This window comes from Ostrinia furnacalis, unplaced genomic scaffold (genome assembly GCF_004193835.3).
Source record: "Ostrinia furnacalis isolate ACB-3 unplaced genomic scaffold, ASM419383v2 OfSCF1638, whole genome shotgun sequence".
Classification (NCBI taxonomy): Eukaryota; Metazoa; Arthropoda; class Insecta; order Lepidoptera; family Crambidae; genus Ostrinia; species Ostrinia furnacalis.
In genome coordinates, this window is record NW_021131877.1 from 368,908 (window position 1) to 387,814 (window position 18,907).

General features: G+C 37.9%; 2 protein-coding genes across 2 annotated transcripts; both read left to right on the forward strand.

Moving 5' to 3' along the window:
• The first annotated feature begins 590 nt into the window (after positions 1–590).
• On the forward strand, positions 591–13,678 carry LOC114353242 (dolichyl-diphosphooligosaccharide--protein glycosyltransferase subunit 2-like). The gene is made up of 8 exons (XM_028305156.1): positions 591–753; positions 1,110–1,294; positions 1,687–1,955; positions 2,890–3,051; positions 3,509–3,656; positions 4,102–4,538; positions 5,050–5,243; positions 13,347–13,678. Exons 1-7 carry the CDS (start codon positions 741–743, stop codon positions 5,228–5,230), a joined length of 1,395 nt encoding a protein of 464 aa, XP_028160957.1. The 5' UTR covers positions 591–740; the 3' UTR covers positions 5,231–5,243; positions 13,347–13,678.
• On the forward strand, positions 6,920–10,938 carry alien (COP9 signalosome complex subunit 2 alien). Its single transcript, XM_028305160.1, has 8 exons — positions 6,920–7,059; positions 7,631–7,825; positions 8,178–8,303; positions 8,415–8,582; positions 8,806–8,980; positions 9,315–9,453; positions 9,593–9,925; positions 10,545–10,938. The coding sequence occupies exons 1-8, from the start codon at positions 7,003–7,005 to the stop codon at positions 10,696–10,698; spliced, it is 1,347 nt and encodes a 448-aa protein (XP_028160961.1). The 5' UTR covers positions 6,920–7,002; the 3' UTR covers positions 10,699–10,938.
• Positions 13,679–18,907: the final 5,229 nt, after the last annotated feature.

Consider the following 18,907-nt stretch of genomic DNA (forward strand, 5'->3'; position numbering starts at 1 on the left):
AGTTACTACAACTCCTTTCGTTGTTGTGACTGCTGTTCCCACTTGATAGAGCTTTTTGACTTTAATTTTTAGTTTCAAAGTTCCTTGTTACTGGAATAAATTGTAACATACAATATTTACGAGTTTATTGATGATGCATGAATGTCAAAAATATTACTTGTTTGTAAGTGGTGCTGGGTGCTAATAAGAATGTCCTCTTTTATTTAAATCTGATCTGTCTGTTATTTTTTGATAGCAATCTCTCTTGAGTATGACAAATATGTCAAACAACCAATAATTCATTTATTTCAACACTACATCATAATCTCCAAATCATGGACCTATAAAAAAAGTCGGACGGATTCTCATCAACAAAATACTGTGACATTAGGATACACCAGCTTGCCTGTACGTACAGCCCGGCACGCANGCGCTTTTCCCAAATTAAATTTGATTTTGACGTAATACACACCACAGACAAGATAGAGTACGGGTCAAAGTAGAGGTCTGTCAAAAAAAATCAGTGCGTTTTCATACCACATCGCTTTGATATCTTTTTATCTTTATTTTCATGATATTTTATGAGTGGCAACATTGTTTGCTACGTCGATCACTTCTGTCAATTTGTCAAAAAAAGGGAACCGGCCGCAGTCGGATTTATTAATTTTCAATGTTTTTTATGGCTAATTAATAAGGATATTGCTTAAATAAGATTAGTGTATTTAAGATCAGAATCGTCTCTGATCAACGGAATTAAAAAGATGCATTTAAATAGTGAGTATTTATATGAATTTTCACCGTAAACATAGGCTTTGGCGTGGTGATCATTTTATCAGCGTATTTTTCCCTTTCTAGTTTGAAAAATGCTACTGGTGTACGAGAATGAGTCTTTTTTCGTACATAGGTAATAAAAAGCTAAATAAGATTGACAAATGTTAACATTAAAACAATGAATTGTTTGGGACACGTCAGTCTATTGATTGTCGCGTCGCCGGCCTATGTAATGCGTGCTTTAGGTTAGAAGAATCTTCAGAATAAGACTATAATCCTCTTGAATATTCATAACAGCAGTTTCATTCATATATGGCATGAAAAATCTGTATTACCAATGTTCTTTTATCATTTTCCAGCATTCAGCATTTTAGTGTTATGCCTAGTTGGCTGGAGCAGTGCTAACACCCTCCAAGGTTCAATAGACTTGAAGCGGATCCAGTCTATCCTCCAAGAGGGCCTCAAAAACAAGGATGTTGCGTCACTGTACTACTCTATCAAGGGTTTGAAAGATCTCAAAGTACCAATCCCTGATGTTTGCCAGGTAATTAATTTATATAAACACAGACATGTTAATCTATAACACCCCTCTCTTTTTGTGTTGGGGTTACCTAAAAAGGATTTTTATTGATTGATTTATAAACATAATACATTTCATAATCTTATTAGAAATACCTTCCCAGTTAGAGTTCTAACTGACAATAGTGACTGTGTTTCTTGCGCTGCTGCTTCTCACCACTAGCCCATTTATTGTCCTGAAGCAGTGGCAGGGTTAATACTGGGACATGTAAAAGTGCTTTTCAAAGCCTACTTGCAAAAATAAATGAACTTTATGAGTTTTTCATGAATAAGTAACAAGTGTTAACAGAACAGTAATGGCAATAATTAATGTTATTTTCATATTTTTCATTTCAATATTAATTTCTCTGTTTGCAGGACATCAAAAATGCCAAATATGATTCCAAAAACATTGAGCAAGTATTCTACCTGGCTAGCGCCGCGGCCCTCTCAGGCTGCCAGAATTCATTGTCTACGGATCTCCTCCGGCCGCCGTCGCAGGTTCTAGACAAGAAAGACGCAACCATCCAGGAGCTGTATTATGCTGTGTACACACTAAAGGCTCTGGGCAAGGGCAGCGTTTACGACAAAGAAGACAGCCTCAAGAATCTCATCCAGCTGTTGAAGAAGGATGACTCTCCTGCTAAGTAAGTGTTATAAAACTCCTGCATGTTGCTAAATGTGTAATTTATTACACTTTTATCAGCTTGCCTTGGTTATAAAATTATTTTCCACAAGTTTGAACTGTATTCTTTTAGCAGTAAATTCAAATTGGTTTGTAGATAAGAAAGCACTAAGCAGTAGTACTCATTAAGTGTAGAAACTAGTAAATAGATAAGTAAGTACCTGTTTACTAGTTTCTACACTTAATTTAGTTTTAGGTAGCTTAGAATTTTTATCAGTTTAATTTATTAAGTAATTCAGGTACAGAATAATAAAACTATACAATAGGTGGTACCTATGTAAAGTATAGTAGGTAAAATTCCCTATGTTTTACAGCTTTCAAAATAGTGTAACTACCAGGACCAGTGTTGTTCATAATGTATGTGGATTTTTGACAGTATTATCTTTTGCTGATCTATTGAATGCTGTCCCATATAAATAAAAAGTGTTCCTGACATTTGAAATAGAGAAACATGGGTCTCAACCACCAGTCTGCTTGTGACAACGTCAAGCCATGAGTACATTATGTAACTCATACATAAATTATGCTTTGTGACCCATGTTTCACTATTTTAATTGAAATGGAACGTGAAAGATTACAATCTTATTAATCTTGGCAGCTGCAATACAAGCGTTAGCTTAGTGCAGACGCCGCTAAAAATGTTTTGTCTGTAGTTTGTGTATCTTAGAAATAAAGCTATTATTTACTTATTATAGTGTTCTGCTCATTTAACTGCAGCTGAGCTCAGCTTTTTTGCATCGCTGCAGCACACTTATACCTTAGCACAGGATTTTCTTTTTTACTCTTTGTAATGTACTATATCTTTCCTGCTACTCCTGTGTTTATTAATCTCACTTTTTGCTCCTTGTGTGTCAATGTGTTTTACAAATAAACCATATATTATTAATCTTCCGTAGCTACGGCTACGTGTTCGCCCTGTGCGAGCACATGGGCTGCACGGCGTGGACGGCGAGCCACGCTGAAGGCGTGCTGCTGGCAGCTGATGAGAGCGACTCGCGCGCGCTGCACTTCGACGGCGGCCTGCCCGTTACCTCGATGCTGCTGTCTACTATCACTAGGTATGCTTTGTTTGTACCTAGCATAGGACCTAGCTAGTTTCCTATAAAGACATTTAGTATGTCAGTGATACCTATTTATCAAAAAATATTGGATTCATTTATTTTTATTTGTCAATCAAACAAGAAATGGTGCGTTTAAGTTCCGCGTGACGTCACGCCGTGCTGTACTTTTTGCAACGTATTGACGTCACGAACATCCCCATATGCGCGCTTTATATATTGTAAATTTGCATTGATTTGAGAATTTGCACCTGGCAAGAATAGCAGCACTAATGTCAAAAATGTGTATAGTATTATGCGATAATGCAGTAGTGATCTGTAGATCACACAATACATTTCACAGACACTCTTTTCTGCAATGAACGGACGACAGCACAATATACTAAATAGGATCTTATGTGCTTGTAATAAAAGTAAGTTTGCTTTGCTGTTACACTCCCATGTATGTGCCTCGCAGGTCGTACAAGCAGCAGAAGAAGGCGTCGCCGCTCAACCCTGAGCAGAAGCTGAAGTTCGCTGAATACGTGCTGTCGCGTCGCTCGGTGACGTCACCGCGCGGCGCCGCGCTACTGTTGGATGCCGCCACCGCACTCGCTGACGACCAGGTTAGAGCGAGCTTAAGCTGTATTCCTCTATGTAGCGTGAGTTTTGAATAACTGTAGGCTTCAAAATGATCTTGATGATTCTGACACACCTATTTTGATAGTATCTGATAGTTTATCTACGAGTATAACAAGTTCCATTGATTGCTTTTTCAGAAGTCAGTTCACTTCCCATCTCTTAGAACTTGTTTATCTTGGTATTCCTCTGTATGTCATTCTACTGAGCCCCGATTACGGTAATTTTTAACGTCTCCAATTCAGACGCGCTTCATCGATTCTGCGATACGATTGGTCAAAACAGCTGACGTACGCTTTGTGTTGACCAATCGTATCGAAGAAGCGCGTCTGGATTGGAGACGTTAAAAATTACCGTAATCGGGGCTCTGTTCATTGTTAAATAACTTATTAATCACGAACCCAGCAATAATATAAATTAACCACCCAACAGCCCACCCCCATCAGCATCGTCATCAAAGGCAAAAAATATGTCACATCTGACTCCGATTCAATCGAGTTCGCCGTCACCGACTTACTAGGACGTCCTGTACCCGGCCTCAAGCCTGAAGACGTGGTCGCTCAGTCCGGAACCCGCCTCGCCGATGACGTCGTAGTCCTCTCCAAACAACCGCTGACTCAGAAACCCAACGAGCCCACGACTTTCGTCCTTAACCTCAGCAAGATTAAGGCCCAATACGGCATGTACAAGATCGCGCTGAGCGCTGGAGGCAAGACGGCCAATGTGAATATTGCTGTGTTGGGCGAGATCCAGGTGTCCAGTATTGAGGTGGGAATCGGCGATGTGGACGGCACTACCAGCCCTAAAGTCACCACCGTGACCTACCCCAACAAGCTGACTGAGAAGCTGCAGGCTGATCACTTGCAAAAGTAAGTGTTAGTCTTAGATAAAAAAGTTTTTTATAAAAATTGCTTTCGAAGTGTAATTAGCAATCTTACTAAGCAGACCTCGCCCTATTAACTTAATAACTGATAAACATACTTGAACATTACAACTATGTACTTGAATGACTACATCACCACTGTTCCACTGAACCCTAATGTGCGCCAATGTACCCGTCTTCGGCTTGTCTTAAACAGCTTCTGCCTTTCACTACGCATGCAAAGTTGCAAATTATTTACTCTAATGATTGAAACCAGAAAAACAGTGCGTAGTTCCATCTCACGCGCGTTATGTAAAAGTCTTGATATATCACAACACTATGCACTCATGTCCTTAAAATTTCGTCTCATAATCAAAGAAGCTGTTTTGCGTTCAGTGTTTTTATTAGTAATTTGTATAAAACAAATTACATTAGCCCCGTTAACCCCTTGTACTAAGCTAAATGCTCGTATAACGGTTCACCATAACAGTTTTGTATCATAAATGTGTACGATGCAGGGTGACTCTGAAGTTCTCCGTGCGCGACAAGTGGAACAAGGCGGTGACGGTGCAGCAAGCCTTCGTGCGAGTGGGCGGCGCGCACGACGAGACCATCTTCGTGGCCGAGCCCGACAACGCCAAGGCGTACAAAGTCGAGCTGGTGAGGCCAACTGATAATCTACATATTACCACAGAATAATAATAAGTACTACGTACAGAAGTTTTACTTCGCGAAGGTATTTAAAAAAATGTATGCTCAATGTCATTATAGTTCCAAAATACTGGACTGTCCTGTCGATGACATTGACAGTGGGGCGCCACCGTCAATACCGGATCGCTGGTTCAGATTTTTGCCATGTTGGAAACCATATAGTTGAACGATGGTAGCGCCCCTCTGTCATTGAGTTTGGCGGGACAGTTCAGCGTGGGTCATCTATAACAATATGGTGTAATTTAGCCTGTCTCAAGAGTCAAGCACCATTTTGTTGACAAACGTCAGTGATCGGCACTGCTCCGAAGCTATAGGGCTGACTTCGGTAAAATGATGTGACGCGAGGTGCCAAACTGCGGAAAATGGCGGAGGAAATACATGATTTAGCATGAATTATCATGAATAATATTAACTACTTATTTACCTCTCAGTGTCTTGAGGGAACTTAAAAAGTACATTCTGTGTTTTTATTATTATTTAGGCAGTTAAATACTGCACAGTATTTAGTACACCATTTTCTTTATTTTCTTCCATCATACACAAGAATACGCGTGCGTGAGTCAATGTTCGCTCGTATGTGAGGCCTTGTCGAATAGTATCCTGTAGGTGGGCCATCGTGCGTGTTTTGTTTTCGATGTAAACTCGCCTTCCAGCTCCATCATTAGACCCCGATTACTATATAGAATTAAAATACTCATCAATACAAAACGAACGAGCCCAAACTCGATGCATTTAAGTCGTTTTATTATAGAGTTCCTATGGCCACCTTCCAGCTCCATCATCAGATCAGCTCCATGTCATCATAATATTGCATGGTCATCCAAATCACATGTGTTTGCGAAATTTCAGCTTAATCGGTTGCCTGGAAGTGGGTCTTAATTCAGCTAGCAAGATTCCACCCATACAAATATGAGCCAGTCACTGTAATATGACGTCACGCGCATAAAATGGCGGGCCGGCCGCCGCCCGCACTTTTAAAATTCAATATCTTGGAAACTAATTGACGTATCGAAATAATTCTTTCACGTGTATTTTTTATTTTTAACAGAGAATACAGAAAGCTAAAAAACAAAATTAGTGAACATTCTTCATTTTCTTGTCGTCTGAGACACAAAATCCTCAATAACGTAGGGTGCTCGGCCTTTTTACCCAAATGTCCGGCCAAACTGGCTGGTCTATCCGGCTATTAGGTTTGGAAACCTGGCAACCCTACCCACAAGACCAAATGTTAGCCGACACAGCTTTTCAACTTAAAACCAAGTTAACGTTATATTCGTGTGCCCACAACACAACATTCACCACCTTAAAAGAAAAACTGCAGATATTTGTCTGCTCCAATATTCACTTACTCGATGACTGCTGTTTTTTTAAATGTGACACACTATTGTCAAAAATTTATAGGCAGTATAAACCACGTTATCTTTGCCTGAACATGTTTACGAATTTCGAAAAGTACAATATAAATGTCATTCTCTGATTTTTGCTGTTTGCCCTATGTATAGATGACCCACGCTGAACTGTCCCGCCAAACTCAATGACAGGGGGGCGCTACCATCGTTCAACTATATGGTTTCCAACATGGCAAAAATCTGAACCAGCGATCCGGTATTGACGGTGGCGCCCCACTGTCAATGTCATCGACAGGACAGTGCAGTATTTTGGAACTATATTACTTTTCTCTATGCTGTTTGCCGTCATCCTTGGGATAAAACATTTTCGTATTAAATTGTTACTTTTACGATACAGTGAAACTCTGAAGCATGTCTGACAACGATGACGATTATAATATGTGCGAGGAAGAGGAGGACTATGGCTTGGTAAATTAATAACCTTCATAAGTTACTACAACTCCTTTCGTTGTTGTGACTGCTGTTCCCACTTGATAGCAGAGCTTTTTGACTTTAATTTTAGTTTCAAAGTTCCTTGTTACTGGAATAAATTGTAACATACAATATTTACGAGTTTATTGATGATGCATGAATTTCAAAAATATAACTTGTTTGTAAGTGGTGCTGGGTGCTAATAAGAATGTCCTCTTGCATTTAAATCTGATCTGTCTGTTATTTTTTGATAGCAATCTCTCTTGAGTATGACAAATATGTCAAACAACCAATAATTCATTTATTTCAACACTACATAATCTCAAAATTTTATTGTGCATCATGAGTTATAGCTGGGTATTCATTTTATTCTATGTTGCTGTTGCATCTTAAGTATTTTATTGTATACATACACTTCACTATATTCTATAAAAGGTATATTTTTGTAAATATGTTTTACTTTTGGCAAAGGTTTACTTTTTATCGCATTTCATTCCAATTAGACACAATTTTAGTTTGGCAGGAACCCAATTTAATATATTACATTTTAATAATTTTAAATGTGCAGGAATACTCGGAAGACAGCAACTCTGAACCGGACGTGGACTTAGAGAACCAGTACTACAACAGCAAGGCGTTGAAGGAAGACGAGCCGCTGGCCGCGCTGCTCAGCTTCCAGAAGGTTCTGGAGCTAGAGGGTGGCGACAAGGGGGAATGGGGTTTCAAAGCCCTGAAACAGATGATTAAGATTAATTTTAAATTAGTGAGTTACATTTAGTATTATATTATCCTACTAATATTATAAATGCGAAAGTTTGGATGTCTGGATGTTTGTTACTCTTTCACGTAAAAACTACTGAACAGATTTTGATGAAACTTTACAGTATTATTATTTATTACCCAGATATAGGCTATAATTTATAACGATCTGTGACAAACTAAATTTCACGCGGGTGAAGCCGCAGGCAAAAGCTAATTTATGAATATTTGTGTGATTTGTATCTAAAGTTTGCATGTTCATCACTAGAAATATTTAAAAACCTTAATATGGCCAAAACTACACTCTTTTATTGCTTAAAACAAAAACCACATTTTAATTTTTATGGCTTTTTCAGAATAATTTTACAGAAATGATGGCAAGGTACAAGCAACTCCTCACATACATCAAGAGTGCAGTCACAAGGAACCACTCTGAGAAATCTATCAACTCAATCCTGGACTACATTTCCACCTCCAGAAATGTATGTATTATTTACTAACCTCTACCTCTATGCCATAAGTGCTCACAAACTAGAAACAACAATGTTTTTTGTTTAAGTTTTTTCAATGTTTAAGTTTCTCTTATTTTACAGATGGAGCTATTACAAGACTTTTATGAGACCACACTTGAAGCGCTAAAAGACGCGAAAAACGACAGGCTGTGGTTCAAGACCAACACAAAACTGGGCAAGCTTTACTATGATAGAGGAGACTTCAACAAATTAGCTAAAATATTAAAACAGTTGCATCAAAGCTGTCAGGTAAGTTATTAAATGAACGAATACTAATTTAAAGCTAGATTATTCGTAATCAAGGTGTCTTTAACATACTTTGCCAGGGCATCAATTTGCTACCTGTTTTTTCCTATAAGAAAGAATGAAAAATCATTATGGTTGACATGGAACATTCCAATTTTCAAGCAAATCCATAGGTACCAGAAGTTTATAAATGAAGAAAATCTAAACACTTATTTTTGAATTGCAGACAGATGAAGGTGAAGATGATCTTAAGAAAGGTACACAGCTTCTAGAAATCTATGCCTTGGAGATTCAAATGTACACAGCTCAGAAAAATAACAAAAAGTTGAAGGCTCTCTATGAACAATCTCTGCACATCAAATCGGCGATACCGCATCCGCTAATCATGGGTGTAATTAGAGGTAAGAATATGCATTTTACTTTACTACTGGCTGTCTACTTCTGTAGGCAAGGCCCAAGGATTACCATCCTTATATTTTGAGTAAGAGCCAAAGCACACGATGCTTTGCGGGGTCAGTGCGACGTCGGAGCGCTGTTGTTGCGTCGTCTTACATAGAAATATGTGTGGCGGGCATACGAACGATGCGGCGCCGTGCCGCGCGTTACGGCGAAATCTTTGCGGTGCGGCGCCGCATCGCAGCATCGTGTGCTTGGGCTCTAAAGGAATTTGATAAAATAAAAACCATATGCTAGTGAAAGCTTACTGTTATGTGTTAAAAATGTCTCTATTTGTAGAATGTGGTGGCAAAATGCACTTGCGCGAAGGCGAATTCGAGAAAGCGCACACAGACTTCTTTGAAGCCTTCAAGAACTATGATGAGTCTGGCAGCCCAAGAAGAACCACCTGTTTGAAATATTTAGTTTTAGCTAATATGTGAGTAATTTTTACTTGTGTAAAATAGTAACTTGATACTCAGTTTTTCTAGTGATCCCCACCAAACTGGTTAAACCAGTAGTTAAACTTGGATAAGCTTGATATAAAAATATATTTACCTTTGTTTTCCTTCCCACAGGCTCATGAAATCTGGCATCAATCCGTTTGATTCTCAAGAAGCTAAGCCTTACAAAAATGATCCTGAAATCCTTGCCATGACTAACCTCGTGATGGCCTACCAGAACAACGATATTAACGACTTCGAGTCCATACTCAAGCACAATAGGAACAACATTATGGACGACCCATTCATTAGAGAACACATAGAGGATCTCCTGAGGAACATCAGAACGCAAGTGCTGATCAAACTGATAGGCCCTTACACTAGAATTCATATACCGTTCATTTCCAAGGAGCTCAATATTGACGAGAAGGAAGTGGAAAATCTGCTTGTCACCTGTATTTTAGATAAGTAAGTTGAATTTCTTTCGTAATTTTAACGTAGATTGCAGTTTAGGATTATAATCTCTGTTCAGATATGCTTTTAACGATATTTCCCCTACCGCGCTGATATGCGTACGTTGAGTTTAAATTAGGGCATAGAGTAGTGGTTCTTAACCGGTGGTCCGCGGACCACTGGTGGTCCCTAGAGGCATTCCAAGTGGTCCACGAAGACATCTCGATGAGTCGAGTCAACACAACGCAAACGGCGCACAGTGGGCGAGAAATCGATCCCCTTTTATAGCATTTTGAAAAAAAAAAGGGGTCCCTGACAAAACAGAAATTTGGTAAAATGGTCCCTGGTGACTTAAAGGTTAAGAACCACTGGCATAGAGGAAGACGGCTAGGCGATCAATGCATTTACAGCACTAGTTCAGAAAAGATTTTATTGTAAACCTAATTCATTTCATAAACCTCGAGGTTCCCATGTGAATCTACCGCTGTTGCTTATACCAGTTTTGTGATGGGAGAGATGAATTTCAAAATTGTAGCCTGAAACTGAATTAGCCCCTATACCAATATACTACTACACTATACTACCTACACTATACCAATGGCAGTCAATACATCAATGCTATTTGTCTTTGCAGCACAATCAGCGGACGCATCGACCAGGTGAACTCGGTGCTGGAACTGGGCGGGGGTGCGGGCGGCGCGGGCGGCGCTATGCGCTACTCCGCCACCGACAAGTGGACGGCGCAACTGGCCGCGTTGCACCGCGCACTCGCCAACAAAATGGCCTAGCCCGGTGCCGCGCCGGTGCCACGTCGGACTTGAAGTTGAAGTGGCAACAGATCAGTGCTCAGTGCTAATGTTTATATTATTCGTACAAAATAGAAATGAACAGAGACAATCACATTCGTGTACTTCGCTTTGTATACCCACGCTCGGCGGTCGCGCTAAGCAGGATACTCACCTGCCATGCAGCACGTAACGTAGCATGTAACGTAACCAACCTTCGAGTGAGTACGGCTCGTCCACGGTCATTCTACTGCGAGCCGCCTTTGTGCTCGCAGTGATACCGCCACTAGGCGGGTCGCTGCGATCTCCCTGCGAACCACGCGCGAGCAGCAGGCTCGTGCCTTGATACAGTATCTGATACATTACATGCTACACGGCTAGATGAGTACCCTGCTTAGGACTGACAGTGGCGGCCGCACATTAGTCGCTAAAACTCATTTGTTACAAAGTCATGCTTTCACAGCGCGAGTCTCAAGCGGACGGCATTCACGCTCGTACGTCCGAGATCACGCGTCGTACATGAGCGGTGTGTGTGCGTTAGTCGAGCGCACTTTGTATGTACATTGTCTTCTGTTCATATCTATTTCGTGGTACTTCTCTGATACAGGTTAATTCACAATCAATTGCCCCCAGAAAGACCTGTCGAGGTTGAGCTGCAACCTGGCAGCAAGTTATTGAAACACTTTTTTTTACGCTAAACTGATAGCTGTACAGTGAAACGGCACTATGCACTCGTGTTTTTTTAAAGAAAGTGAAAGTGTACATCTATTTATCACCATAAACTTGCATCCATTGGTATGGATAGGAAACGCGTCTAATTATTCATCTATTTACTGAAACTATTTTATTGGTCGTTACGTTAGTTGGTTTACGAGCCATTAACGTAGCGTGTATGAACTAAAATTCTCATGCATGAGAATAAAAGACAAAAATTACGATACAAACTGGCACTTGGTATTTTTAAAATCAATCAGTGCTAGTTTGTTCACTTGTCCCTTCCATGCAAATGGATACAAGTTTACTACTGATCTTAGCAATGCAATTCAGTTTATAATTGAATGCAGGCTTTATACTCACGTCATAGACATTTTACCAGAATAAATGATGGTAAAGATAAGTGGACTGGAGAGTAATCATTATACTCCTGAAGGTTTTATATTCAATTGAACACTATCCCGGTTATTAAATACACTAAACAATAGCAAATTCAATGCCCTGTTATAACGTCGCGCGTCGCCCATTCAACAAATGCAAGCAATATTAATTTATATTGCAAGTCTGTTACCCACTTTTATGACCGCGAGCGATCCATCTATTTTCCATATAAGAACATTGCATATTAATCAATGTGATTTTCTTGCTCTAATAATCCAAGCCTAATGTAGCAATCTTTAGAAGTTCGGGCGCCTTAAATGGTCGGTCATAAACGTTCATTAACGTAGGTGGAACAGGAACATAAGATTAAATGGATGTCGGATGTTATGAACAAGAATGCAACGCGTTTAAATTGGATTGGCTTGATTATACAATCATAAAAAAGAATACTGTTGATAATTGTTGAAGCAGTACAGCATTAAAATTGATATTTATATTGATTTTTCTGTTTATATTCAATATAAATAGATATAAGTAATCATAATGTAGATAATACAACAGATTTTGAGTCTTGAATTAAATTATTTTCTTCTCTGTTGATACTATAATGTCATCATAGTACAACAATATTTATAATCATTACAATGAAATGTAAACCAACATTGAATTAACACTTAGTAATTAATCTAAGAGATGATTTTGTATAAAATTATTAATTAATATGGCCAGTCATTACATTATGTTCACTTCACATAGAGGATAATATTTTGGCATAATTTTAGATGCCACTGTACAATCAAGCCAAATCTTCGGTGAAATTGTGTACCTACTTTGAAAGTTGCCGTTTTGTTTATCAGCTATCTGATGTTGTAACGTTGCAGCAAATGTAAATATTTGTCGCCAACAAATTGGTTACTATAAATAAAAAGCCTTAAACTGGAAGTTCTCTTAAGCCCATGATAGACCAAGCCATACAGTGCCCACTTGGACGTATCACTTCACGCTCAAAAAACCTTATGCTTATACATAGAATAATGCAAATGCATTCAAGTGGTTTGGCCGAAAAATATGTCGTACTCTATTCTTTGCTAATATCTAATCTAAATCCACAGGCATACATAAACTTCATTATTTAATAACATAATTGTTTTTTCTACAATTGAACAGAAATGAATTATGAAAAGATTTTTACTTCCCAGTGCAATTAATTGGTTGAAAAATACAAACATTTTAAATATAATTATTCTTTTATTTATTATTAAAAATAGTAAACTAGAATACCATTATAAAACTAGTACAGAATGGACGGATTGATATAATATCACAGGTTAGTTTATACAATTCTTAAAATAAAGTACATTCCTTTTTTACCGAAAAAATAGTACAGTACGATTTAATTAATGTTAAGATTGTGTTTAATAAGTGGTTATAAATGGCACTACAATAAGTCCACAGTATTAAAACGAATATGATGCTGATATAAGTCCATTACAATATAATTTATTCTAATATTAATCATGTTAATTTTTGATATGTGCCAGAGAACACATTTTGTGGTAATACCCTGAAATCCTAATTAAGGTGCGTGTCTGGGGCATTTACTGTATTAAAGTGAGATTCTACTTTGAGAGTAATGTTTTTACATTAAATTATTTAAGGCAGAATTAAATTGAAAACATGAATTTCGGTAAATAACAATCCCTCTTAAGAGATACACGACGATTTTTCACTTGAGGCATCTAACATACACAAAATTACACAAATGTGTGTAATAAACTAAATAAAACATAAATCATAAAACACTGGTCTTCTTGCTTAGTAGGAAAGTCATACCCATGTCTAACATAAGCACTTCATCATGCACTCATCACATTCTCACAGAGTCAATACAATTTGAAAAATCATTAAAATGATTCCAACTTCACTCTCTTTTATAATATCAATACTGACTTGTGCTTTTTCATAATAACGCTCAACTAAAGTTTAAGAAATAATAATACAATGCACGATAATAATTATACTTTGCCAAACAAATTGGGTGGGCGCTGGCTCTCGGTGAATGTGCAGCTCCGGTGAATTAATTATTTTGTAAAGTTTTTNTTATCGTTTCCACCCTGTATATGCTGTTTGTTTTCCTTAAAATAAATAAATAAAATTCAAAAGTATATTTTTGATGGCAATATTTTCGATTTCCCGCGTATTTTTATTTGAAATTATACAAAAAGCGTAAAAACAAGTAATAGTCATATGTATTCCTATTAGTAGTTTATAATTTTAAGTGACACATAAGAATATTTTTATTATTATTTTAACTTTAAAAAATTTAAATGTTCATTACATAACTTTTTGTTTTTGTGACATTTCTTGTTTTGCCCCTGTACCCTTCAGTTGTGGTAGACGTAATGCCACTATGATGGACCATATGCACTAGAAGGGGCTTTCGGATGAACATGGACAAAACAAAGCTTATGTCGAATATCCATGTTGTGCTTGTGCCTTACCCAGTTTCGGTTGGGAGCTCGATTCTCGAGATTTTTGACAAGTAGGTATGTCTACCTCGTACAAATGACGAAAGAGACTCTAGCGATTGGTTGGATATAAGAAAAAAAAATATAACTGCATCTAACTTTGGCTTGGTCTGCAAAAAAAAGATTTCTACGAATACAGGAACATTAGTTAAAAATATATTATTTGCCAATAATTTAAGCCACGTCACACCAATTGCACATGGGATAGAACACGAGCAACTGGCTATACAACAACTTGCTCAACAAGAACAGGTGCATGTTGAGCCTTGCGGCTTATTTATTGACAGCGAATACCCTTTTATTGGCGCGGCGACTCCAGTGGCCTCATAGGATCAGATATTTTAGTGGAGTTAAAATGTCCTCTATCTGCAAATAAGCATGGGTTTCAAAAAGCAATAGAGGACAATAAAATTCAGATACTGAAATACAATAAAAAACAAAAACTACTTACAACTATAAAACACAAATAGTAACTGGTACCAGGCCTNCATAGTAAAGGTTTTTGATGTTAATACAGTTCGTGTTGGTACTACTAAGCCTTAGTTTTTTAATAAGCGATTTTTATTATAATATTGTTAACGTTAACTTTAAAAGTCATTTAAACTCTTGTTACATGTGGTATGAATATTTTAACACAATTTGTTTATTTTTTGGTTATGTGTTTAATTGTTATATAACATATAGTAAGGTATTTATGTTTTCATTTTGTTTGTTATGTGTGACGAAGATTACGTATTTGATTCCTCATTTCCTATTCACGTGTTTAATAACTTTTGGTGCATTTTGTGCAATTGAGTATTTGATCTCATCAATAGATGCAATACTTATTATTTATACTACAATATTTATTCAGGTAGACTTTGTAATTTTCTATACATTATTATTACTTCGTTCCTCGACTTTATACTGCGTACTTAGACCACAAGAACTTGTATGTTACCACATATCTCCCATGGCAAATTTAACCAAAAAAGTAACTTATGTAATCAAAAACCGGATAAATTAAACCTACGCCATATCACTGTACTGAAACAATATTTGGGTAATTGTAAGTACGTACAAATATCACATACTTTCGTCATACAATTTGTAAAAAATAAAAATCTATTGGTAGGATTTTTGAACCCCGGCTCGCTCTGTACTCGCCACGATGAGTTTTTGGTCGCTATGCAGCGCCACGCAGCAGACATCGTCGCTATCAACGAGACCTGGCTGCGGGCGGGCGGGGAGGCGTGCGCGCCATCGCCGCCAGGCTACCGGTTCCGCCACGTGCCGCGCCCGCCCGGAGTTCGTTCTCGCGGTGGTGGCGTTGGATTTTACCTGAAACGAGGAATTTACGCGCGACTGCTTGATCATCCGGCTTCCTTGTCAGTTGAACAAATGTGGATTAGTCTCAAATTAAATGGCCTTAAACTTGCTGTAGGCACTGCTTACCGTCCACCATGGTTATGTGTTGATACATTTATTGACGCGTTGACAGAGTCCATTAGTGCATTCTCGGTACACGATCATATTGTCTTGATGGGAGATTTTAATATAGACTTGCTAAAACCAGATGATCCAAGCACTAAAAAACTTCATCAGTTCCTTGATTGCATGAATCTCAAACAGTATGTAACAGAGCCGACTCACTTTACCGACCATTCAGAAACGTTGTTAGATCTTGTTTGCAGCAGCAGCAAAGTTGTCAAAGTCACGGTTGATCATATACGGGATCTCAGCGGTCATGCGTTTATATCTTTTGAGCTAAATATAAAGAAGCCTAAAATGACACCACGTTGGATAATCTACAGACCGTTAAAAGATATCAACATTGACCAATTCAACAAAGATTTAGAAAATATACCATGGGAAAGTGCACTCTCTCATGACGTAAATGACTCAGTTATTGCCTTCAACGCTCTTCTAAAAAAATTATATGATACCCATGCTCCCATTAAGAAGTCATATGTTAGAGAACAAAGTTATCCTTGGATAACAGAAACTATAAAAATCATGATGAGACTGAGAGATGATGCACATGCCAAAAGTCGTCGCACAAAATTGGAAAATCACAAAAAATACTACAAAGAATTAAAGCATATTGTTTCGTTAGCACTCCAAAAAACTGCTTACTTTCAGCAATTTATAAATAAAAATGTCAATGATCCTCGTACACTTTGGAAAAACCTTAAACAAAATATTGTTGACTTCAATAAAAAAAATACAGACTTACCAGATAATATGAATAATCCCGACGACATTAACAAACATTTCCTTGCACTCCCTAGCCATAAAGATAATATTAGCATCTCACAACTAACGTACTTCTGTTTTAATCGCTTTGGTCATAGCAAGTTTAGTTTGAAACCTGTCGATGAAACAACTATTTTTAAAATTATTAGGAATATCACAACCAACGCCCAAGGCATAGAGAACATCTGACAAGATTTTATCGACAGCTCTTTCATAAAACACGAGAAGAGGCAAAACGACAGAATTGGAAGTATGTATGGACCCGTGACGGGCGCATCTTCGCGCGAAGGGAACAAGGTACACCAAGTTATCGCATACGCTCGGACGCGGATATAGTAAAGGTTTTTGATGATAATACAGTTCGTGTTGGTACTGCAAAGCCTTAGTCTTTTAATAAGCGAATTTTATTATGTTAACTTTAAAAGTCATTTAAACTCCTGTTACATGTGGTATGAATATTTTAACACAATTTGTTTATCTTTTGGTTATGTGTTTAATTGTTATATAGCATATAGTAAGCTATTTATGTTTTCATTTTGTTTGTTATGTGTGACGAAGATTACGAAATTTTATTTGATTCCTCATTTCATATTCATGTGTTTAATAACTTTTGGTGCATTTTGTGCAATTGAGTATTTGATCTCATCAATAGATGCAATACTTATTATTTATACTATATTTATTCAAGTAGACTTTGTAATTTTCTATACATTATTACTACGTTTCACGACTTTTGGACCACAAGAACCTGTATGTTTACCACATATTTCCCATGGCAAATTTAACCATAAAAGAAACTTAAGTAAACAAAAACCGGATAAATTAAGCTTACGCCATATTACTTTACTGAGACAATATTTGGGTAATTGTAAGTACGTACAAATATCACATACTTTCGTCATACAATTTGTAAAAAATAAAAATCTATTGGTAGGATTTTTGAACCCCGGCTCGCTCTGTACTCGACACGATGAGTTTCTGGTCGCTATGCAGCGCCACGCAGCAGACATCGTCGCTATCAACGAGACCTGGCTGCGGGCGGGCGGGGAGGCGTGCGCGCCCGCGCCGCCCGGCTACCGGCTCCGCCACGTGCCGCGCCCGCCCGGAGTTCGTTCTCGCGGTGGTGGAGTTGGATTTTACCTGAAACGAGGAATTTACGCGCGACTGCTTGATCATCCGGCTTCCTTGTCAGTCGAACAAATGTGGATTAGTCTTAAAGTAAATGGCCTTAAACTTGCTATAGGCACTGCTTACCGTCCACCATGGTTATGTGTTGATACATTTATTGATGCGTTGACAGAGTCCATCAGTGCATTCTCGGTACACGATCATATTGTCTTGATGGGAGATTTTAATATAGACTTGATGAAACCAGATGATCCAAGCACTAAAAAACTTCATCAGTTCCTTGATTGTATGAGTCTCAAACAGTATGTAACAGAGCCGACTCACTTTACTGACCATTCAGAAACGTTGTTAGATCTTGTTTGCAGCAGCAGCAAAGTTGTCAAAGTCACGGTTGATCATATACGGGATCTCAGCGGTCATGCGTTTATATCGTTTGAGCTAAATATAAAGAAGCCTAAAATGACACCACGCTGGATAATCTACAGACCGTTAAAAGATATCAATATTGATCAATTCAACAAAGATTTACAAAATATACCGTGGGACAGTGCACTCTCTCATAACGTAAATGATTCAGTTCTTGCCTTCAACGCTCTTCTAAAAAAACTATATGATACCCATGCTCCCATTAAGAAGTCATATGTTAGAGAACAAAGTTATCCTTGGATAACAGAAACTATAAAAATCATGATGAAACTGAGAGATGATGCACATGCCAAAAGTCGTCGCACAAAATTGGAAAATCACAAAAAATACTACAAAGAATTAAAGAATATTGTTTCGTCAGCACTCCACAATGAAAAAACTGCTTACTTTCAGCAATTTATAAATAAAAATGTCAATGATCCTCGTACACTTTGGAAAAATCTTAAACAAAATATTGTTGACTTCAATAAAAAAAATACAGACTTACCAGATAATATGAATAATCCCAATGACATTAACAAACATTTCCTCGCACTCCCTAGCCATCAAGATAATATTAGCATCTCACAACTAACGTACTTCTGTTTTAATCGCTTTGGTCATAGCAAGTTTAGTTTGAAACCTGTCGATGAAACAACTATATNGTTTGCAGCAGTAGCAAAGTTGTCAAAGTCACAGTTGATCATATACGGGATCTCAGCGGTCACGCTTTTATATCGTTTGAGCTAAATATAAAGAAACCTAAAATGACACCACGTTGGATAACCTACAGACCGTTAAAAGATATCAATCTTGACCAA

Bases quoted from the DNA above. Each gene is read 5' to 3' on its own strand.
- LOC114353242 (XM_028305156.1), top strand. The intron at 3,657-4,101 runs GTTAGAGCGAGC...ACCACCCAACAG, and splicing joins CCGCACTCGCTGACGACCAG to CCCACCCCCATCAGCATCGT. The intron at 4,539-5,049 runs GTAAGTGTTAGT...TGTACGATGCAG, and splicing joins CAGGCTGATCACTTGCAAAA to GGTGACTCTGAAGTTCTCCG.
- alien (XM_028305160.1), top strand. From the start codon at position 7,003: ATGTCTGACAACGATGACGATTATAATATGTGCGAGGAAGAGGAGGAC. The intron at 7,060-7,630 runs GTAAATTAATAA...TTAAATGTGCAG, and splicing joins AAGAGGAGGACTATGGCTTG to GAATACTCGGAAGACAGCAA. The intron at 9,454-9,592 runs GTGAGTAATTTT...TCCTTCCCACAG, and splicing joins TATTTAGTTTTAGCTAATAT to GCTCATGAAATCTGGCATCA.